At 54.2% G+C, this 24491-nt stretch overlaps 1 protein-coding gene across 2 annotated transcripts in view; it reads right to left on the bottom strand.

Moving 5' to 3' along the window:
• Window positions 1-24491, bottom strand: part of STX1A (syntaxin 1A) — an 88035-nt gene that overhangs the window by 48109 nt on the left and 15435 nt on the right. For both annotated transcript variants that reach the window (XR_013927058.1, XM_080380516.1), the window contains exons 2-3: window positions 22796-22873; window positions 21905-22004 (exon numbers count right to left, since the gene is read on the bottom strand). Coding sequence is in view for 1 of the 2 variants with exons in the window: in XM_080380516.1 (XP_080236642.1) it covers window positions 21905-22004; window positions 22796-22873 (178 nt within the window). In the remaining variant the exon portion in view is untranslated. The remainder of the gene's footprint in view (window positions 1-21904; window positions 22005-22795; window positions 22874-24491) is intronic.

Genomic DNA, 24491 nt, shown 5'->3' with positions numbered 1-24491 from the left:
GGTGTGGAAAGACGGGGGCCAGGACCCTTCCCCACCACCAGTGCTTTCCCTGAAGAGACACAAGTGAGAGGCTGGGCAGCACAGGAGGGGAGGACGTGGCTCACAGCGGTGGGCCTTCCTCCGCCAGCAAGGATGGACAGCTTTGCAGCAGCTTTTACCTAGTGCTCTCCTGGTGCTTGCTCCAAGCCACACGGTAAGGATGTTGTAAAGAGCCCTCAGCAGGTGCCACATCACCGCAGGACGGCGGAGGGCACTCGCCCCGACCACGCACGCAGCGTGGTTTGTCAGCACTGCCAGTGGGCTTTGCCTGCTCACTCTTGACATTTCAACAGCTTCTGCAGGAGCTATTTTTGTCCACCTGCTGTGTGGTCTCTGCCTCAGGCAGGGCTCCTACACAGGCAGCGAGAGGAGGAGGGAAGCAGGGGGATGCAGCAGCCGAAGCCCCCAGCAGTGGCAGCAGTGGATGGGGCAGGTGAGCATCGCTGCCAACAGGCTCACCCCACTGCCCACCTGCACTTGGCTTCCAAGCTGCCCCAGGCTGGGGGTCTGGGAACCCCCCCAGGGCTGTCCTCAAGGAGGACATGGAAACACCCCACGTGTGGAAACCAGCCCTGCAACCTTCCTACCACCCCTGCTGCAGCAGCAGCAGCAGCACCTGCACAGAGGGCACAGGGTGACCCCGTGCTGGAGCAGGAGCAGCTCAGCAGAAAGCCAAGGAGCCTGCACAGCATCTGCCTTTGGGGGAGCCGGGCAGAGAGCACATCTCACTGCCAGAAACAGAACCTGGGAGCAACAGCTCAGGGGGCAGCCAGCACAGGGCTGCTGTGCTCTACCTCTCCTGGGCACGTTTTTGCCTGTATGCAAAGCAGGATGAATTTTGCATTGGCATTCATGCAGTGATGTTATTATCGTCCCCAGGCACGTGTAACGAAGGAGAGGTTTCCTCAGCCCCAGGTCCCACCAAGTCAGAATTGCTGCCTAAAACTCCAGGTCATACTTTAGACAAATGGACAGTTCAGAAGTTAGTGTCTTCATGTAACTTAATTTGGTCTCCTGCTGAATTCAAAGTTTGAAAATAGGAAGAGGTTACTGTCTGAATACCAACCCTGACAGCCAAGCATCATGGTCCCCCTGCTAGAAATGCAGCAAGGCAGGCTCACGTCTCAGCACCAGCGCTCCCCACTGCCAGTGTGCCAAAGCAGCCATCTGCAACAGGACACCACCACAGACTCTCGAAAGCCTGCTTCCATCATGAGAATCTGGATTTTTCACATAACAAATCACTTCAATCACAAAAATATGAATTTCATTCCATTCCTTCTGTTGCTCACGACCAGTGAGCTGATGGGACACCATTGCCAGCTGCTCCATCCGTATCAGTCATCACCTTCCCACCAGGGCAGAGGCTGGTCCCGATGGGAACCCTTTCACCAGCAAAGTTAACTATGAGTTTCTTCACTTCAGGCTGCTGAAAAAAGCAGCTCAGAGCTTCTCTTGTGAGAGAGCAGGAGCTCCCCAGGGTTTGGATGTTCTGAGCAATACCCTGCTCAGAGGTGGTGCGGGGATGGGTCCGTCGTGTAATGGAGCTATGATTGCATACATTGATGACACCTTTTAGATCGCATTTTTCACATAAAACCCAAAATCAGGACACAAAAAAAGAATAGGATTGAAGGTTTAGATATCACTTCATTTAATTTGCAATTAAAAGCAAAAAATATGCCTCTTTCCACTGCTAAATTTTGAGAGCAGCTCCACTTGACGTGGCTCCACCACTGCAGAAGTGGAACTGCTAAGCTGGATCTTCTTAAAACTGAGAGGAAAATAAGGTGGGTGATGTTCTGCTTATGTTCTTCAAATCGCTTTCCCACCAGGCTGTTTTCCTGTAGCACCATGAGCTATTAAAAGCCCTTGCAGTATTCTGAAGGCACAGAATTATCTTCCAGATTGGGAGCTCCAGATTCCTTCTGGTTATGTTAAGATACATAATCCACACACGGTGCCGTTACCCACCCTAAGCACTGTCTCTGCTAGAACGCAGATGGATGCCAAGAATAAGGCACTTCTTATAGCTGCAGCATTTTTAAGAGACATTAACATGCCTTGTATAAAAGTGTCCTAATTTCTGACTTGGGATGAACACACATGAGTCACTCAGCTGCATTATTCTAAAAGCTACACCTGTACAGAAAAATCCCAACTTTTCTCTCACATACCCAACCTGCTAGGCCAAAATGGCATTATAAAGGCATGGACATGCCAGCCTTTTCTTCATTATTCAAAACCTTTAAGCTCGCAGTGGACGAGATGTTACCACACACATCATTTCCAAACGCTTCACAAAGAGCAACCCTCAGCTTCGGATGCCACACAACGTCATCTTCTACCATCAGCACAGGCTGATGCTTTTACAGGTGACCCTGTGCTCAGGAGGGCCCTGGCCCCAAAAACCTGGAAACCAGCACGAGGTTTGAATTGCCTTTCATCAAAAAACAGTAGGTCGGGTGACAAGAAGTGGCGCCAAGACTCCTGCACTCCTTCTGAGCTGAGGGGCAACAGGGAAGACATCCTCCCCGCACAATGACAGGGGTTTTACTGCCTGCTCTCAGAGAGGAGATTTAGTATCTGGCTCTGCTGTTATAGAAGCCTTTCAAGTCCTGACATTGTCACCTCTTCTCAAAACCTTCTCACTATGCTAAAAGAACAAGAAATAAAAGGACCACTGGAGGTCACACTGGCTACAGTTTCTCACCAGCAGCTTTGGCCGACTAAAAGAACTTCATAACCTCAGCCTTGTTTCCTCAATGGAAAATCTTCAAAGAGAAGACCTGGCTACCTGGGACCAACGGCATCCTGCAGCTGGGAAGAGCAAGGTAGCATCACAGATTGTTCCAACAAGCCAACAGCAAAGGGAGCACAGAAAACCTTCCACCGAGTCTGCCCCTGCTCTGCTTTTGACCCAGAAACTCTTTAGGAGAAACTTGTGGGTTTTTATCCGCTGATTAATTGAAGTAACCGCAGAAACAAACTGCACCGTCTTCCCATTTTGCTTCTTTGCCCTAGATAAACACTAATGCACACCGAGCTGCCCCAGCCGCTCTCAGGGCTCCAGAGACACTGAAGCCTGAAGCCAGATGCTCTTCACCTGAGGTCAAGGTCTTCTTTCTACTGAACCTTTTTATGATTGCATCTTTTAAGGTAGCACTTAATTTAAGAGATTAAAGACCAATAATTGTTTGAAGTGGAAATTAAGACCTGAAGATAAAAACAGTGAATTTTAAACCCTTCAACACAACCTGTGTTGTAATAAAAAAGCTGTAATAGCCCACCTGTTTATTTTTGAAATATTAATGCAACTCTAAACCTCTTCAAGTTGCAGTAAAAAGCCAAGCAATATTCAAAGCATCAACCACAGGCATGGAACAAGTGATGGTTTCACATCATGGCACTACAGAAAGGCTGGAGCCGACACAGGCTTAGGTCTGCACATGGGCACATCAGGATTTGATCATCCTCCACCAAAAATTTCCAGAGGCTGTTCCCTTTGTGGCTGCAGTTAGAGGGACAGAGTAAAGAGTTTCAACACTTGTACCCACCACTTTTGACCATATCCAAGAGTGAAAGGCTTCCAGCAGGCTCAGGCTGGGGCCACGAGGTGACAGCTACAAGAATGCCAACAACAAAGACTTTGGGTTGTAGCAAATGGCACACAGGCTCTCACACGCACACACGCACACTCAGCAGCTGCTTTGGAGATAGTTTCCATCAAAACAGACTAAAATAACATCAAGGGCATTTAAATGCACATCTCTCATCCAACCCGTCTCAGATGGGGTCAGGAAACAGCCAGGGTGCCCACAGGGTGGGTCCTCTGTGGGGGGCGGTGGCACATCTTGCCAAGCATGCTGACAGCCCCCCAAAACTCTGGCACATGCGATCCACCATGGGACAACCTTCTAGTTCTGACTCACCAGTGTGCTAGGTGCCGGGGAGTAAAGGCAGTACAACAGCCAGCTCTGGGCAGCAACTGCTATAGGAAATTATCAAGTCATTGCATCTCATGATGGCCTCCAGCTCTGACTGGGGGGCACATGGAGAATACAAAGGCTCCAAGGACAACCAGGAACACACAAAGCCTTCCACAAGTACCTGTCTGAAAGAGGGAACACCTGTGTTTTACCACAACGACAGAATACCAGTGCCTTTCTCTAAGGCACAGATTAATCTGGTACGGAGATCCCTCACTATGAAGAAAAAGTGAAATAATGCTAGTTAACCAGCATCCTGCACGCCTCCTTGCAGCACAAGGGGTTTTACTTTGCCCTGAATAGAAGGTTTCACCTTGTCCTGATAAGAATCTTCTCATCCTTATTGACATATCATGGCTGGACTTGGTACCCAGGGTACCAGGCAACCCCACTCAGCCAACACTAACAACAGCACAAGAGAGCTCAAAACACAAGAGCAGAGAAGCTTCCCCCAGGTGAAGCCCCTTCCAACACAAGATGCAATGTCTCAGCACCGTTCTGCATCTCACCTCTGTGCGGCACAACTTCTCCTCTTGCTGATGACCAAGTTGTACAACCATCAGCACCACAAACATCCTGGTCCCATTTCCACAGCCTGCCTCCAGGCACTGCCACCAGCACGGGGACACCAGGGAGGCCTTCATCTCTTCTGTTCCTCACTGCCACACTTGTAAATGGGACAGGGGCTGTACTTCCCTTCCCATGCAGAGTTATTTTACATTTACAGGCCAAAATGCTACTACCTTGGCATCACTACCAGCCATGACAATCACCCTTCTTATTAAAAGTGCACAAAGAAGTGGTTTGCAAAGGGGCGGAGGCTAGTGATAAATAATATCTGCACAAGATGGTCTTTGGCTGTGCGCACATCAGTATTTACAGATCAGAAGCCAAGTTCTGACCTGCTGGATTCTACACCCGTTGATTAATTATTTACCTCAAAGCTAATTAATCATCCATTAACATTTCGTGAGCTCTTTTACCAGTAGAGTACGCTCGTGAAATGACTCAATAAATGCTTCTAACATCTACAGATTCATATGATTAAAAAGAAAAATCTTTCACGGGAGAGCCCCAGACCAGAACTCGGAGGACGCCACATCCCAGCTGCATTTTATCTTCTTTCCCTGACAATTCCTCAGCCTTGCCTGCTCCTCCATTATCTGTCACATGGTGCTCACAGCAGAGCGCTTCTCCAGACAGCCCTTTTTTATACTCACAACCAAAGCAGCAATTTTATTTGCATTTTTGCTAATAATCTGATAACTCGATTAGGAAAATACAGTTCTGCTCCACCTCTGTGGGGCCTGGAAACTCATTAACAGTAGTGCTAGAAGACTGCAAGGAGCTTAAACCTATTAAGGAGGCTCCGCTGGCATTAAAAGCAAGCTCAAGATTTATGCTGCTGGTGCTCAGAAAATATTTCCCTCCAGCGGACCCACAGAAGCTGAGGCAGGGCCAGCGGGCAGGTCTCCAGGGCCACAGGAGGAGAAATGCCACCTCAAGGGAAGGGTCAGGGCCACGGACAAGCCGTGCTCTCCTCCAACAGCCTTCAAACCTAGTGCTACCCAGGTGGAGCCTCTGCAGTCATCCTGCCTGAAACAGCAATAATTTTTCCCATTTTCCCAACCAAAGGCAGACTAAAGGCTTCCCAAAGGTCTCAGGTTTAGGGTGTTTCTGTTGTGATGCCACAGCTCACGCCCACTTTGCTTCCCGTGTGAAGCATCTGCATCAGCATCCACCAGCAATGCACGGGTTCCCCACTGCTGTTTGACTCCCTTGATACTCCTGGTTTCTTTTGTCAGAGGAGTTTTCTTTTTTTGCTTAATTTGAGGCCATAACTCAGTACATTTCCTGGATGGTAGAAATGCTGTGAGAAAACAAGTCCCCCAGTAATCCTGCACCAAGATCCTCCATCCTCCAGCCCCTTTGATGTTCATGTTCTGCCACCTCCTTTGCATGTAAGTCAAAACACCCTTGGCACCCTGCTCCCATGCCCAGGGTCTTCCCCACACACCATTCACCTCAATCTGCTCATTAAACTAGGACCTCAGACAGGGATTTTTAAGGGGATTTGGAGTTCTACATGTGGCTGACAAGTCCCTGATTTGAGGTCCTTGCCTGCCTGTACTGTGGTGTGACACAGCTACGACATGGGGCTCAGTTCCAGTCCCCTCACTAATGTCATCTGCTTGTCCGGATCCCTAGACACTTGTTTCAGGGTCCTGTGAGCAGAAGAAGGCAGGACCTGGTCATCCATCCATCTCCAGCTCTGCAGGCTCAGCACTGGGGGAACCCATGGTCCGATCTCCTAACACTGAGATCATAAGAAATAGAGCCAAAAGAGACGGGCCTGGATTACGATAAGGTTTTTGCCCTAAAAATTAAAAAAGTGGGGAGGAAGAAATGCAACTTTCCAAAAGACAGCTCTCAAACCACTCAAGGTCCAGAGAGCATCCACCCTGCTGAATGGCTCTTCTCCCAAGGGACTGGCACTGGTCTAACAGCCACCCACGCCAGACACCAACACTTCCCACACCACCACAGGACACAGCAGCCCGCAGTACAAGACATCATGAACTCAAACGCAGCCTTTGCCTGAAAACCACTTTCAAGACCAGGCACCAGCAGGGGAATACGCAGGGGCAGTGCGGGGCAGCAGTGAACCCAGCTCACACAGCTCCAGACCCTCCTGATGGCTTTGGTAATAACCCCTGATGCACCACATCAAAGGCTGCTCCCAGAGGTGGAGGAACCATGGGAAGGAGAGGGGAAAGCCTGGTCTTCAAGAAGTCATCAAGAACTATTCATTGGAAAAAGAAACCAGTTCCAGAAGGTTACTCACCTCTGTGGCCACCAGAAGCAATGTGGGACACTGAGTGTGGTGCCTGTTGGCAGAGAAGAGCCAACAGGGAAGGATTTGCCAGCTGATACCTGGACCAAAGCCCTCGCCAGCAAGGAAAAAATAGATAAAACTGAACGAAAGACCCTAAAAAAAGAAAACACTCCCAGGCTGAGAGACTGGGCAAGGAAAGAGCCATGCAAGTTTCTCTTCCCTCTGGCTTGCCAGGCATGAGCAGACAACCGCTGACCATCACTGTCACTAACATGACGCAGCGGTTGCTGTTGGGGTGACAGATTAACAATTAATTTAATGTCCTTGTCCCTATCAGCCAGCATCTGCAAACATCCCACATTCAGGCCTCTGAGTCTGCAATATCAATCCAAACCCCATTTCTAATCCCTCAGTCACGAGCCAGGATTTATGCTAACACCTCACCAGCCCACAGGTCCTCACGTCGCTGTCTCCAGAGGAGACTGGTCCACACACAGCATGCTGTTGCCAGCAGGAGAGGACCTGGAGCATGCTGGTGACATGGCAAGTCCCTGAAAGGAGAGCCCAGCAATCAACCAATGGCATTAATTGCATCTGTGAGCCAGCCACACTATGCAGAAAATCTCACGTGTGAGAAAAACTATTCAGCAGCACCACATCCCATAAAACCATCCCCAGCCACAGGCTGGGACACCACCATCGGGGACAGCTCCAGAGGGCTGGGTGCACCAAAGGAGCTGGGGCACACGCTCACCTCTCCATCCCGCCCTGTGCACACAGAGCTGCAGAGCATTTGCAACTCACACCAGTGAGCACTTATTACAGGCAGGGGATCCGTGCCCTGATAATTAAGCAGCAAATTGCAGGGGAAGAAGACAAGTGACAGGTCAATGGGGATTTTTTTTCCTTCTGAATGATCTCTAGTTCATAAGCAGCAACTGTGTCAGGTCACGGCAGCACCTTCCCTTGATACTTAACTTCCCAGTTGCTCACTTCATCAGCCCTGCCCTAACATCTGTGATTTATACTTGCCCAAGGAATTAACCTGAAACTACCATAGGGTCCCTTTCATCTGCTGTAACCGAAGAAATAAATCCAGGGCTGGCACCTAGAAAATCAGCTGCCTGAGGAGGGGGTGCTGCTGACCTGGCACCGTGGCCAGGAAGCCCATCAACACCGGGCACACACAGCTGTGGAGCCCCTTCCCCTCCAGCCAGCACCCCGCGATGTGGGTCTGCACACAGCCTGCAAAGCTGCGGTAGCAGAAACACCACCAGTGGCAGCTGGTGGTTTTGGGGAAGATTTGAGTGGGGGGATGCACAGCAATGAGTGAGCCTGATGTATGCATGGCCCCTGCAGAGCCCAGAGTGCACAGGGATGCAGGACCCACAACCCAGCCTTGCAGCCTGCAGGTCTGTGCTAGCACCTATCGGCAGAGGATGACTTTCGGCTAAACCTTTGGCTGGACAGCTGGGAGGCACTCTGCTTAGCCACAGTGCTTCAGAAACCACAGAAACCTCGAGAGCTGCCGCACACCTCCTCACAGCCACCACTGCCAGCAAACATGGGCTTGGCTGTGACCTTGAGGTTCAAACTAGTACAGAAATAAGAGATGCTGGCATAGGCAAGACAGCTTCCAGCACAACTGCTGAATCACAGCTGATGTTACCTGGCACTGAAGCAGAGCTCTCACCAGAGAGAAAGCTGAGGGAAACCGGAGAAACTGGAATTAGAAAGATAACAGATATAATTGAGGGATTATATATCCAAATTATATATCCAAATAGTTGGATAGGGAATTGGCTGGATGGCCATGTCCAAAGAGTTGCAGTCAATGGCTCGATGTGCAAAGGGAAACTTTGTTTGTTGTGAATGGTGTCCATACTGAGACCAACACCATTTCATAACTTCATCAACACAGACAGCAGGATCAAGCACATGTTCAGCAGGGTTGCAGGTGACACCAAGCTGACTGGTGCCGTCAATATGCTGGAGGGAAGGGACGGCATCCAGGGGGTCCTGGACAGGCTGGAGGGTCTGTGCAAACCTCATGAAGTTCAGCTGGGCCAAATGCAAGGTCCTACACCTGGGTCAGCGCAATCCCCCGTACCTGCACAGACTGGGGGTGAGGAAGGGGAGGTGGGGAGGGAGGGGAGAGAGTATGGAGAAAGGGTAGGAGGGAGGGAGGGACGAAAAGCAGCCCTGAGGAGAAGGACTGGGGGTGATACCAATGACTGACAAGTGGGACATCAGCCAGTAACGTGCACTTGCAGCCCAGAAAGCCAAGCACCTCCTGGGCTGCATCACCAGCAGCTCAAGGGAGGGGATGCTCCCCCTCTGCTCCGCTCTCCTCACAGCCCCCCGCAGCGCTGCTCCAGCTCTGGGGTCCCCAGCACAAGGCAATGGCTTTGAACTGAATGACGGTGGGGTTAGGCTGGACAGAGGGAAGGAATGTTGCACCACGAGGGTGGTGACACGGGCACAGGCTGCCCAGAGCAGCTGTGGGTGCCCCATCCCTGGCAGGGGTCAGGGCCAGGTGGGACGGGGCTGGGAGCAGCCTGGGCTGGGGGGAGGGGGCCCTGCCCGTGGCAGGGGGGTGGACTGGATGATCTCTGAAGGTCCCTTCCAACCCAAACCACTCTGAGTCCATGTTTTTATGAACTTTCACACCCAGCAGTACAGGGGCTGCTGATGTTGGTGGTGGAGGGGCTGCAGCGGTGGCCTCTGTGAGACAACAGCAGGAGCTGCCACCTTGGTGGGCACAGCCAGTGCCAGCTGGCTCCAACACAGACCTGCAGCCACCCAAAGCTGAACCCATTGGTGACAGTGATGGTGCCTCCATGACAAAGTATTTAAGAAAGGGTGAAAACCACTATGCAACAGCAGCTGTGACAGAAGAGTGAGAAAATATGAGGGAAACAACAGCAGGCACCAAGGTCAGTGAAGAAGGAGCGGAAGAGGTCCTCCAGGTGCGCAAGCAGAGATTCCCTTGCAGGCCCTGGAGAGCACCAGTGATGCAGGTTGTTGCCCTGCAGCTCACGGAGGATCCCATGCTGGAGCAGGTGGATGTGCCCTGAAGAAATCTGTGGCTCTGTGGAGCGTTTGCGCTGCAGGAGATTTTCTTCCGTCTGCAGACCTATAACTGCAGGGCTATAACTACGGCCCTGACACCCAAAGCCACCACCCACCCACATGGTCCCAAGCACCCTGCCATCCCCAGACTTGGAAAGCCACTACAGTCCGTGCCCTTCGCTCCAAATTCCCTGAGCAGGCAGCCTCAGCCTCACCAGGACCTGAGATAAGCCTGGAGAGAGTCCACCTCCCCGCCAGGGCAGAAGCCCAGGGACACACTGTCCCAGGCTTTGGAACACACATGAAGCCAGGCTCACAAGCCTTCCTCCCACTCCTGCATCCCCTGCGCAAACAGCTAAAGCTGGGTTGAGGGGAGGCGGACACAAGCAAGGGTGTGGGCAACCCAGGGAGATGGCAACGGAGCCTGCCAAGGGGAAACAAAATTAAACCCCAAGTCCTGATCAAGCTTTTGGGTAGCTCCTGGTCACAAACAATGTCCAGCTCAGGAACCAGGAGGTCCAAGTTGTATCCAGTCATGTCCCAGAGATGCCCAGGCTGTGTGCCTGGCACAGTGGTGGCAGGGCTGGTGATGCGGATGTCCACGCATCCCCTGCCTGACAGACACCCCTGCAGGCATCCACACAAGCGGGAGCAGGGCTGAAGAGCAGCAGCTCCCAAAGGCATGAGGAACAGCCTGGATCTACCTGCGGGTGCTCCTGCCAGGACCTCCGATGCCCTCGTTAGACATCAGGCCACCTCCGCTAACAGAGATGACGAGCCCTCGCCGGGCAGGCAGCCAGCTCTAGGCAGGCAGCAGGGCTCTGCCTGCACCAGCAGCTGCCAGAGCAGCCACCGCTCCAAACCGGCAGCTCCCAGGCACTTGCCAGGGGCCAGACCCCCACCACCCAGCCCTCTGCGGGGCTCCACACTAACGGCAAATGGGCAGCAATACCCCACGTGGCGACTTACCATCGTCCCGGGTTGCAGGGAAATGGTTATTTCCAGCTACTCCCGTGCAGCCCACAGGGACCGGGACACGTAGCAGGCGACGTGGCAGCAGCCCCCGGGATCAAACCCGCGGGTGCGGTGGGAGTGCGGCAGGCAGAGACCCGAGCGAGGGGCGGCTGGCGCGACATGTCGGGAGAGCAGGAGCTACATGCTGAAGGTGGGCGGCATCGTGAATATAATTGTAAAATAGAGGGATTTTTGAGGGAGTTTAAGGAGATACTTTCTGTGTGAATATTTTCTTCTAAAACAAGCCCTGAAAAGATTTGGAACAACATTCAAACACTTGATTACTGCAGCAATTCAATCAAATATACAGCAGCACTGTCTTAACTGCCTTTTAAAAAAGGAACAGGATTATATTTCCAACCTTCCCCTAAGAATAATTTTTCTTTGCCTTACCGTGTTGTAATATTAGGCCACACTTCTGTACGCTATTTTTGAGCACTGAGTAAAATATTGGCATGGGTCTCCAAGCCAAGAGTGGAGACTGTCTCTATTTTCAGTATTCTCCTTTATTTCCCATTTTTCAAGCGTGGTAGTTTCTGCCCCTGGGTGCAGATGCACAGCCCCACTGCTGTGCAACAGGCCAGCACAACTGGACTGCAGTATCCTACCATGCTGTCCTAAGCGCCTTTATTTTGTCATTACTCAGAAGTAAAAAGCCCATAGGTACCTCATGGCCACTTCCAGCAGCACTGTCACTGTCACACGAAATCTGAACAGCTCCAGGCTCGTTCCTGGAGGAGCGAAGCAAGCTCACCGCTGGGTCTGCCACCGGCTGAGGCACAGCAGCTCCTCTCACCAGTTCCTGCCACTTCCCAGCCTGGCCCACTCAGACACCGGTCACTCCTGAACAGGTTTTATGAGGACCTCTGCTCTCCGTTGCTAATTGTCAGGGATGGAGCCGGCACCCCTTCCTGGCAGCAAGCCACCCACCCCGATCTCAAACACACACACCCCCGCTGGGCCGGGCTAGCCGGGTGCTCGCTGACACTGTCGGGGCTTTGCTCCCTGCAGTGTCTCAGCTGGTCCCATCACTGCTCAGCCTGCTCTCGCAGCAGGCTGCCCAGCCCCCCACTGGGGACCCCGGCTGTCACCCCTTCAGTCGCTCTTCCAGGTTCTCCTCAGCATCTTTATCAGCTGATGCACACTGCTCTCAAACTGTGGGCAGCCAAACTGGCGGCAGCACTTGCATCCCTTCGCTCCAGAGGACAACACAGCAGACCCAGGGACGCCCCGTTTCTGACCACCACAGCCTGGACACGGCACAACCCAAGGGGTAAGGGAAGCCGCTTGAGGCAAACACCAGCCTTGTCTAGCGCAAAGTCTCCCAGCTTGCAGCCACAGCCTCCGCTCCCCAGCACATGGCTGCCTGCCTGGCCAGCCCTGCCAAACGGCGCCAGGGGAGACTGTCCCACCTCCTCCTCCGGACCTGGCTCACACGAGCTCCTAGCTCTGCTCCTCTTTCTCTGCACTCTAAAAGCTCTCAGGGTCCTTCAGAGCTCAGATTTCCTGCTCTGTGTGCCTGCTTCCTCCCACAGCTTTAATCGACTCCTCCACCCCCTCCTTCCACCTGAAATACAACCACGCACACCAGCCCGCCACACATGGGTGAAGGTTACCCAAAGACACATGCACAACTGCTGTTTTCCCAGTTGCTTGAAACACGATGGGTTTTTATCAGTAATTCCTCCTCCAGCTGTTTTCAGCAGTTTCCAATTTACCATCCCTGACTTCTTCATCCATCAATAAATCAGTTATAGCTTTGTAAAGCCAGTCCTTGAACCCTGCTGCAGTAGGAGCCCCTTGCTGCAGCAGTGCCCACGGCATGATACCAAGGTGATGCTGCGGACCCAGGAGATCACAGCGTCTCTGGCCACCCTCCTGCCCGTGCCCTGCCCTTCCCTGCTGGCCAGGTCCAGGCTGTGCCCCTGATCCCAGCTTGCCTAGAGAGCACAAAGCCGTCCCTGCGATGCCGCGTGCAGCAGTACCAAAGCAGCCCTGGGAAAGCAGTAACAGGATTTACGGCTTGTTCATCTCAGCCCTCCTAAACTCATTTCTGCAAATAACAGATTATCCCTCGGTGTTAACACTGAGACAACAGAGATTTAGCAAGAGAAAGCCGAGATCTAGCTGCAAAGCTTACACTGCTGTGTTTGGATGAGGTCTGCAAGAGAGCATCCTACCCCACCCTGGGGTCTCTGCCCCTCTCCTGCCAGTGCAGGCAGCACCCTCGGCACCCTGTGGTGCACCAGCCCCAAGGCGAGGGCACACTGCTGTGCACTGAGCCACATTGCTGGGTGACATGGCCACTCGTACAGCGGGGACGTGGCTCTGAAGAGCGTCAGTGCTTCGAAAGCCAGAGTGCACACAGGCATGTGGGGCAGGGCTCACCCGCTTGCCACGCAGACGCCAGGCTGCAACCAACGCCCTGATCTTGCCGTTCCCTTTTCCCAGTGCTTCCCAAATCAGCCTCAAGTTTCTGCTTTCACCCCTTGGCCTTCAAGCCCCCCTTCCCTGCCTGCCCCACCAACGCCAAGCTTGAGAGCTAAAAGCGTTAGAAACCACAGTAATTCTCATGCCACGTGGAGCACAGAAGGGGATGGGGAGGGGATGCTGCCTGCTGTAAACAGGCAAGAGAAACTCAACTGCAGGCTGGAGTCAAAAGCAAGCATCACCCAGGAGTGGTGCCACAGCAGTGCGTGTCCCCCTGCCACCCAGCACCGCACCCACTGGGGCCAGTGCCACAGACCAGCTCGCTGCCCACTGGAGCAGGGCTCCCGGCTCCTCTTCTCCCCCCATCACCCAAGGCCCAGCCAGCACCAACTGCTACGAATCCAGCAGGGAGAGGTGAGGAGAGCTCAAGGACACCCATGTGTCCTGGGCAGCCACCCAGCCTGCTGAGCCCGCTGCTGGCTGGAAGAGCCCCAGCCTGGCCAGCCTGCTGGGCAATAAGGGCTAAACTCTTCCAGCCAGTACTACAAGGGGCACAGCAGCCATATTCCCTCTCATTTTTGCTCCTTTCCCTTCTTCCTCCCTCTTTCCAACCTCTCCAGGCCAAACAACTCAGGCAGCCTCACAGTGACACCAGCGCCAGCAGCGCGGCACAGCCCCGGCACAGCCCGGCTCACCCACCCACCCGCACCCCAGCCACGGCTCAGGCGCCAGCCCGGGCCGGCGAGTGCGAGGGCAGAGACGCAGGGTGGGCAGCAGGGCCAGATTCGCATGCAGACAGGAGGAGCCAGTGGAGAAGGACATGAGTGTGTGACACGCAGCAGGGCTCAGGACAGTGACAGCCCCGTGTCCCCTCATCCCCAGGGCTGCTCGCTCCTGCCAGTTGCTCTCTCCCAAACCACCCAGGACACAGCAAGAACAGGGGCTGCAGTACCATCCTGGGGCTACGCTGCTGCAAGACATGCAAAGCCAAGGAGCCACCGGAGCCCTCCCACGCTACAACAGAGACAGCAGTACCGCCAGCAGTAAGTATTGTTTCCCACCGTGAAATGGGCTCCGCGATGCAACGGGGTGCACAACCCAAAGGAGATAAAAGTTTTCCAGCAAAAGTTGCATCTTGTGGCAGCAATAGCACATCTTCCATGAGCACCGCTAACCAATCTAAATTAAGCCCAATATAATTACAGAGCAGCTGATTTTTTATTCTTTTTTTTCTACATTGCCGTGAATCACACTACAGTTAATTGATATTTACTCTGCATTCACTTGGCGTTGCAGATCACCCAGTGTTGCTCAGGATGACAGAGCAGACAATAGGTGCCAGCAATCATGAAGCTGGGGTGTGCAGAGGGACTGCACAGCTGCTGCATGGTAAAAGGGAATCTCACCTGGACTAATACATAACTCATCAAGGGGACATGAAATAAAAAGCCACACAGGCACAAGGGAGAGAGGGCAGAGATGTCGCAGGCACCCCTGCTCTGGCACTGGGATGATGCACAGGAAGTCCCTATCTCCCATTCCTGAGGGCAGCACCCAAGGTCTGGCAGCAAGTGGCACCGTGCTGGGCACAAGGCTGTGGGAGCCTCACACAGGTCCGTGCTGAGAGGCAGCAGTGGCCAGGGAAGGTGAGGACCAGTGTGAGCATCCCTACACTCACAGCATGAGCATCCCTGCACCCATGCTCATCCCTGCTCCACCTGCACCCCGCAGCACCCACCGAATCAGGGCCAGGAGGTGCTGGGCTGGCTTAGCGCGGAAGGCAGGCATTCTGCCAACCTGTATCCCAGCTCTGCTAGGGATTCCCTGGAGACACCAGGGAGAGCTGAACTGTTCATTCCCTGGACAACCATCTCCACAACCCAACATACAGCTGAGCCTCTTGCTAACACACATAGGTGCCACCGTGACCTGCCAACCCTCACGCTGTCCATCTCCTTCAAACACTCATCGCCTGCAGGTGCCCAGACCCAGCACCCACCATCAGGACATGGGAAGCTCTGGCCCATCCCACACAGACAGACCCCAACTTCCAAAGAGATAGCAACACGACAAGGTAAGAAAAGGGCAACACAGCCTGAAAATCTCAAGAAATGCTGACCAGCAGCCAGGGCCCCCCAAACATCCTGGAGACCTCACACCTCAGGGTACTCCAACCCTTCAAAACCAGGGCTGAGGCAGGTGACAGGGACAGCAGGGATTGTGCAAAGCCCTTGCAAAACAACTGAGCTGCTGCATGGACCCAACAGGACAAAGCCAGAAGGGCAAACAGCTATTTCAGCTAAATATATTTGTTCTTGGGATGACGTCGGTATGTAAATCGATCATAAATAGACTCAGGCTGGAAATGAGAAGATGGTTCCTGACCACTGGAGGTTAAGTCCTAGAGTGGCCCTTCAACAAGAATTATCAGGAGAAGAAACAAAACTTATTCAAGATGGAACTGGAGAAATGTGTGAAATGGTGACAAAAAGCATCTCTGTGTGACACTGAGACAGGATGCAGCCACCCGAGGCAGCCCCTGAGCACAGGATGGCATTGCCGCAATGACCACTAGCACCATTAGCACAGCTCTGCTTGGAACGCCCAAGCCACACAAGGTGTTAGAGACACTCTGCAGGAGCTCCTGGACCTCCCTGGTGGGCAGAGGAAGCTCCGCTCCTGCACCAAGCACCCCTCCAGTTTCTCCATCTCATGCCAGGCAGGGCCAGCAGAGCTGTGGGGCCATCTGCTGCCGTAGCTGCACTGGGCACGGGCTGCAAAGAGCCTGAGAACACCTTCCCCTTAGGGACCTGCACAGAAGAGGCAGAGGAGCAGAATGCGGGATGCTGAGAGCCAGGGCAGCAGACGGCACCTCCTCCCTGCCGTCCCCACGGGTGCCCATGCCCTCCCATGTGTGCCACTGCCAGCACAACCAAGCACACCTTTGTCAGGACACGGCTTCTTGTTTCAGCGTCACCTCGTTTCCCTCAGAGCCGTGGCAGGAGGAGGCAGGCGCGCAGCAGGACCACTGCTCCTGGTGCTGGAGGCAGCAGGGGCAGTTACAGGGGAGGAAGATGGGGCTCCCCGCTCCCCCTCCTCAAACAAGCAAAGCCCAGCAAAGTGCGTGTTCCCTGGGTCCTGCAGCAAGCAGGGAGCTCTGCTGCCACACCGTGCCCCTACAACCCTGCGGATGTTGAAGAACCACCACTGCTGGTGGGGACCCTGCCACCCACCAGCTGCACTGGCATCCTCCCGGTCCCGAGCCCTGCTCTGGGAGGTGCAGTAAGCAACCTCCCTGCATCACTCATCATTTTATGTCTCTCGAATCCATTCCACACTGCCATCAAACCAGGCCAAGCCAAGGGCAAGGTCCTGCACCTGGGTCAGGGCAATCCCCAGTACCTGCACAGACTGGGAAGGGCGGGGAGGGGGGCGGGGGGGCAGGGGTCGGTGGAGGGAGGGAGCTAGGGAGGGAGGGAGGGAGGGAGGGAGGGAGGGATGAAAAGCAGCCCTGAGGAGAAGGACTGGGGGCGATACCAATGACTGACAAATGGGACATCAGCCAGCACTGTGCACTTGCAGCCCAGAAAGCCAAGCACCTCCTGGGCTGCATCACCAGCAGCTCAAGGGAGGGGATGCTCCCCCTCTGCTCCGCTCTCCTCACAGCCCCCCACAGCGCTGCTCCAGCTCTGGGGGACCCAGCACAAGGCAGACGTGGCCCTGGTACAGCGGGTCCACAGGAGGCCACCAAATTGGCCCCAGGGCTGGAACACCTCTGCCCTGGAGAAAAGCTGGGAGAGTCGGGGTTGTGCAGCCTGGAGAAGAGGCGGCTCCGGGCACATCTTCCTGAGACCGCTCAGCACTTCAAGGGGGCACACAGGAAAGATGGGGAGAGGCTTTGACCAGGGCCTGCAGCGACAGGACAAGGGGCAGCGGCTTTGAACTGGAAGAGAGTAGGTTTAGGCTGGACAGAGGGAAGGAACGTTGCACCACGAGGGTGGTGACACGGGCACAGGCTGCCCAGAGCGGCTGTGGGTGCCCCATCCCTGGCAGGGGTCAGGGCCAGGTGGGACGGGGCTGGGAGCAGCCTGGGCTGGGGGGAGATGTTCCTGCCCATGGCAGGGGGTTGGACTGGATGATCTCTGAAGGTCCCTTCCAACCCACACCACTCTGTGGGTTTATTCCTACTTCAGGCTGGGGAGCTGGAGCCAGCTTTGCCATGCTCCTGCACTGCACAGAGGACGAACCCCCTGCCTGCACCAAAAACCTCCCCTGGCCAGACCTGAGCGGGACATGACTGTGGCAGGGGCAGCATCAGTGAGGCTGCAGATCAGGGGCAGAGCAGCACGGTGAATGGGGTAACACGCTGCTTTGTTTTCTGTGTGCAGGACATGCCAGGGCACCCTTTGCCAGGTCCCTTGCTGTGCTGGGCCCACTCTTCCTTCATCCCAGCCCCTGCTCCTCTCACTTCCATCCTCAAGGTCTGTTGAAGTCTCGGTTGGCTCCGAGTTCCCATCCCAGGGAAGCTGGGAGAAGCAGCACCGTGGGTGGAGGAGCGCAAAGAGGCCTGAGAACAGTCAGGCTTTTCCTTGAAACTTGTTTGTCCTCTCACACCGCTCCTCCTGAAGGAGCATCAAACAAGCCCGAGCCTGAAGCCTCCCACATAACGTGACTGCAACTCCTGGTCTTCAGGTCTCTTCTCTGCCCTGGTGGGACCACGCACCAGGGGTAACGTACCCCTAGAAAACCAGTGCTCGAGGAGGGCAGCTCCAGCAGGAACAGCTGCAGCCTCCCTCCCTCCCAGCAGTGCCTGAGCAGCATCTCCTCTGAACGAAGTGGGCTTCCAGCCATGACAGCTACCAAAGGGACCTGGTGAGCAGCCAGGTTACGCTTACACGAGAGCACAGAGCCTGCTCAGAGGTGTCCGGCCAGAGCCCAGGCACCAAGGCAACTCCAAATTGCCTTTTTGGCACGAGCCACTGTTGCTTCAATGCATTAGACAGAGGTGAGCAGCTATGATTTGTCTCCTTGACCACCTGGCATGTCTCTTTTCCAGGAGATGGTCTGCTAGGAATTACAGAGGCCACTCTGCAGATAACGCAAATCTCTTCCAACAGAGAGCCTGAGCAGTGTCACCCAGGACCTGTGCCCTGGTGTCCACAGCCACCACCTCGAGTCTGCACAGCTTAAATTATGAAACTGGAGGTCAAGTGTACACAGAGCTGAACCTCCCCTTCTGGCCTGGTGCAGAGCCGTAATGGACCTGCTTCCAGGTTTGAAATACCTGTTGGGTCTGCCAAAGCCTGTGGAGATGGACCGAGCTGACAGGCTGAAAGACACGACTACAGATTTGAAGATTTATGTTCCCAGAGGCGATTCATTCAGCAAACAGCATCCATTACATAACGCAGTGACGAGGAGACGAGGAGCATGGCCATGGGGAGGGATGCGATGCATGGAGAAGACCAATGGCAGAGAAGTCCTTCCCAACCGCTCCAGGAAAAAAAAAAAAAAAGAAAACAAAAAAAACACAACCAAAAAACCAACATAATTTCATTCCTCTCTAGCTGGCAACTTGCCACTCAAAGCCACCTCCTCTGGGAAGCAGCCCAGACCAAGGACCAAGGACAAACAGCCTGCTTCAAGCGCCAGAAGCGACAACAGATGCAGCAGCTCACCGGGAAGGATTTTAGGAACAGGTTATCAGGAGCTGTGACTCAGGTCAGGAGCAGCAGCAACGACAGCCCTGACCCAAGCAGCAATGCAGCCCCTTGGCTGCTCCAAGCCCACCCAAGCCCCAGCTTGATGCTGCCCAACTTGCAGCATGGAGCCACTCAGTGGGGAGACTCTCCCCGTCCCCCCAAAACCAGGCGGGAGCCCACCAGAGCTGCAAGGTGCAGGCAGGGGGCTGCCACCACGCCGGCAAGATGGCAAAGCCAGCCAGCTGCCCACCCACCAGGCGCCAAAATAAGCCCAGGCAGCAGCGGCAACTTGGAGTCGAGAACAGTCTGTGCAGCCAGAAGAGGGATCAGCAGGAAGGGAGGGGAGAGGAGGAATAAGCCCTTCCGTATGACATCAACCAAGCCCAGCACCTCCACCGGGCAGGTGGGTAAATCCAGCTCATACACAAAGCACAGACTGGGGACACAGGGGTGGGTGTGTGGATGGATGGATGGACGGATGGATGGACGGACAGATGGATGGACGGACAGATGGACGGATGGATGGAGAGCAGCCCTGAGGAGAATGACTGGGACAGACTGGTGGGTGACAAGTGGGACATCAGCCAGCAACGTGCACTTGCAGCCCAGAAAGCCAAACACCTCCTGGGCTGCATCACCAGCAGCTCAAGGGAGGGGATGCTCCCCCTCTGCTCCGCTCTCCTCACAGCCCCCCGCAGCGCTGCTCCAGCTCTGGGGTCCCCAGCACAAGGCAATGGCTTTGAACTGAATGACGGTGGGGTTAGGCTGGACGGAGGGAAGGAACGTTGCACCACGAGGGTGGTGACACGGGCACAGGCTGCCCAGAGCGGCTGTGGGTGCCCCATCCCTGGCAGGGGTCAGGGCCAGGTGGGACGGAGCTTTGGGCAACCTGCTCTGGTGGGAGATGTTCCTGCCCATGGCAGGGGGGTTGGACCGTGTGGTCTCTGAAGGTCCCTTCCAACCCAAACCACTCTGTGAGCCTATCTACCGTTGAGCATCTGATCAGACCCACCGCACCTCCTGGACATGCCACAATATTACAAAACACTAATTCCTAAAGAAGACGTGGGCCCTGCTCTCACTGCCCAATCAATTTTTGGCATTATAAACTGGATCTTCTGCAATACTAAAGCAAAGTAACACTGTAAAAGAAAACCAAAAGCACTCCCAACATCCTGGATGCTTCTGGAAGGCACATCAACGTCACCATATTTTGTTCATTGCACATCTAAGACTTTTAAATAGATTATTATGCTTTTAGGCCACAAGTGCCCTTTGCAGCCTGAGCTCTGGCTGAGCCCTGAGCGGACACTGTCCCGACACACGCTGTATGAGCCCAGCAGCCAGCAGGAAGGCAATGACCGCTCTTCCCTGAAAACACCCAAACAGAAACACTGCAAAATCTCACAGTGCAAGCACTGACCAAAAGAGCCTGGAGGATGATTGAACAACAGTCTGAGACATGTGAATTCCCTTGAGAAAATCCCTCAATTTCAGGCTTGGCCAAATAAATTTTAGCTGAGGAGCAGCTGCCAGGAGAGGGGAGCATGAGACAATTTAGTAAGGGCCACGTTCTTCCAAGCAATTAGCAATACCTACTGATTTGACACAGGGCTGGGCACAAGAAAATGTGTGTACATACAGCCTCCTGGGACCTCTAGAAACAATTCACAGTTGGATACAAGCAGATGTGAAATTGCACTGGGCAAATGATGAGAAGTGGATAGGAGGAGGGGAGATGGCAAGACAGAGACCTGGTCTTAGCCTTCCAACCCCCTACGCACACCCTTGCATCAGGGCTACTGCAGCTGGGAGGGCACAAGCAGCATTCAGCAATCGCTCGCTGGCCCACGAAAGCAACGCCTTTGCCGACGACAAGGGCTGCCAACAGCTTGGAGCCATCTCGTGTGGTCGGTCCTGATGCAGCCGCAGACCCCTGGTCCATCCCCACTGGTAAGCATCTCCACCCGGCTGTGCTCAGCCCTGCTCTCCCCTGCACAGCTCGGGTCCCACCTGCTCCCCAACGAGGAGTTTGCAGACAGCAAAGCTGGAAAACCTCTGCCCTCGGGAAGCCCAGCTGACCCCACCAGCCCCAGGTGCTCTGCCAGTGCCAGCTCCTCTGGCTCCCCTGGGAGATGCACTGCTCCACCTGGGGACAGTGGAACTCATCACCCACAGCTCTAACCTTGTCGGATCCCACAGACTCTCAAATGTTGCCACCTCCTGGGTGCTGCAATCCTTAACTTCTGATCCTGGCAACAAACCTCTTCTTAGAAACACAAGACTGGGAAAGAAACAGCGATTGATCACTAAGGTCTGAAAGCTACAGACTCTTTGGCCAGCCACCACAAAATGTCCTTCAGGACAGAGAGGGCAGGATCACAAGTGCACTCTGAGGGCTCAGAGAAGAGCTGCACCATTTCTGTGCCAAGCAGGCAATGCTCAGCCAGCTCTGCAAGTGCTGCCTCATCCACGTACCCAACCCACACAGCCCAGGGCAAGACAACAACCAACCAGCATCAAGCCGGCCATTTGCTCTTTTCAGCCTCCACATTGCCCCATCCTTCAGGAATTCTCCTCCAGCAGCCTCATTGGACTCTCACCACCTCTCAAAGTCAGAAAGCCATCACTCAACCCTCCACCTCCTTCCCACGCAGGTCCCAGCCCTCCCTTGCCCCAGCCATCAGCCACCTCAGCAGCTTGTGGCTTTCCAGCCATGGTCACCTGAAGACAAGGGGATTTCAGCCCGACCTGTCCACCCCACAAGCAGCCCAGCCCAGCCATGTGCCCACGGGGACACAGGGAGATCATGGCTCACTCACTCTCATCAGGGTTGGGCGAAGCAAGAATGGCACTGTGCTTCCTCTTCACTTCCTCCACATTCTCCGAAATTTTGTCGATGAACCCTCGAATTTCTTCCACCTGTGGAGACGGACAAGAAGCTAGGTCCCCTGTGCTGTGAGAGACCTTCTGGACTACAAGAAGGCACACCAGCATCCCTGAGGGGGAACCTCTGCTTGTGCCCTCTGCCTGCCAGGATGCCCACTCTCTAGCTCTGTCTTCTCCTTCAACTCACACCACACTTTGCTCATCTTCCTCCATCTGCACATGAGATTTTTTTCCTTCCCCGTTCCATTGCCTGCACAGATACATTTTAACACCCCCTACACACATGCCATGCTAAGGGTGTGCTAAAAATCCACGCGCAGATCTTACAGCCACCCACATGCCAGAAGACAACCTCTTGTTTGGTAACGAGAGGCACAAAATTAAATCAATCCCATGCAGAAACTTCTGCTCCACAGAGGTGCTTTCAGAAGAGGTTTGAGAGCTGGTCCAGTTGAGCAGCAGGCTGGAGGCAGGCAGGCTGCAAGGCTCACCTGCTCCCACTGACTGGCCACCCGGCCCAGCTGCGCCACTGGTTTCTGGAGCAGCAGGTGGAGCAGCAAAGCATCCATAGGGCCAGGTAAGACCAGGACAGCCTCAGGCCTGCGTGGAAGCCTGGTTCCTACTCATCAGTCGTCTGAGCATAATCCCCAAGGACCCTGAGCATCAGCTAAGCAGCATCAGCCAGGGCAGGACCCCCATCTCCACCTCACCTGCTGCTCCCCACCCACAGTGGGAGCCTGTACTGCAGCCCCACAACCTGCTCCAGCGCTAACAGAAAGGTCTGAACTAGCTTTAAAGCTGTAATGGAGAAACAAATGTCTCACCTGCTCAAAGAACTCATCCATGAAGCGGTCCCGATCCACACTGACAGTGACTTCATCATCGTCGTCACTGTCCTTTGCCTGCAACGACACAGAGAGAGGCATCAACAAGTGCTCCCTGCTAAGTTTGCGGCTCCATTTCAGGAGCTCTTCAGGGGCATCTTCCCCTTCTCCTTTGCTCACTTGCTCCCAGGAGCTGGGGCAAATGCCAGCCAGAGCACAGGATGCCCCAGGCGCTGCCACACCAGAGCACTAGAGACAGCGAGGGAGCCGAGGACTGCCAGCTCCAGCAATAAGGGCACGACGCAAAACACGACTGCAGCCAGCTGCCACACTGCATGGCCTCCCCTGGCAAGCACAGAGTAAGATTTATAACACCTATGCATTTACAGAGAGCTGGAGGAGGGAACTTTATGAACGATCCTCAGCTGTGCATAGTAAGCACAACAGCTCTGCAAGCAGCAGTAATGAGAAACAGAAAGGATGCTGCGATGGGAAAGCACGAGGGATGCTGTGGAGTGCAGGAAAGATGGGAGAGAACAGAAAATACATCAGAACTAGTAAAGCCACAGCAGGCAAATGAAGGGTTGTCTTTGTCTGCAGAAGCATGTGTGTCATTGTCACCAGAGACAAAAACACCTCCTGTCCCAGTGAGGCAGAGGATGTAAGCTTGCAGGGGAAAGAAAAATTACAGTCCTCTGTATAAGCAGACATTTAAAAGATTATTACCCAAAGCAGATACATGATGGAGGGAAATGGAAAATCAATGGGGTGGAAAAGTTTTTTCTTACTCCAAGTCCACTAGAGAGAATGATCCAGTGGAATGGAGAAGATTTAAAAGAGAGGACTGTATCTGCTCATCTCATAATTGTCCCGCATTTTGCAGATGGTTACACATCACCCTGTGGCCCCTTTGCAGGGAGCTAGCCAATGCAGTCTGAAGAGTCTTGCCTTGAAATAAGCCAGGTGCAATACCTATCCTTCCCCTTAAAATTGTCTTTTCAGCCTAGGGTGACTGATTTGGGTGGTCACCCAGGGGAGACCTCAGCCTTGCCACCCTCATGGCACCCTTTGCTTTGGTAACGACTTCACAAAATGCTTATCCAAAGACCTTGAGATTGGAAGGCTACCATGATCCAAGTAAAAATCTCACCCTGCCAAGGAAAAACAGATGCGCTGCTGTCCCTACCCCACCACTCTGTGGGCACAAAGACTAAATGTTCCCTGAAGCTGGGAACTCAGAATCTGGCCATTTTGGCCCCAACCGGGCACCCACGCCAGGGGTCAGCGGCGGGAGGTGCCTGCACAGCGAGGCTGGGGCATGGCAGAAGCCACCAGCCTGGGAACAGGTTGGTGCATTTAGATTTTGATGGAGTTGGGTGAGATCAACCTGAGGATGAGCACCTAGAGCCTTCTCTTGCTTTGACTTGGATCTCTTCCCTGCATTGCTAAAAGCACACTGCTGTGCTGGGAGTACGGACCGGGAACGAGGTCGGTGCCCCTGCGTCCTTCTGGTAGTGAGGGGCCCAAAACTGAACCCAGGATTCAGGTTGCAGCCTCCAGACTGGGATGATCCCTGCCCCAGCACTGCTGGCCATGCTGTTTCGGACACCGGCCGGGGAGCCGTACACTCCCTGCAGAAGGCAATGCCCTTTGCATCAGGCAGGACCCAGCTTCTTCCCTGAAGCCTTCTGCCTCC

The sequence above is a fragment of the Falco punctatus genome, assembly GCF_963210335.1.
Source record: "Falco punctatus genome assembly, chromosome: 1".
NCBI classification, from domain to species: Eukaryota; Metazoa; Chordata; class Aves; order Falconiformes; family Falconidae; genus Falco; species Falco punctatus.
This window is presented reverse-complemented; position numbering and strand designations above follow the sequence as displayed.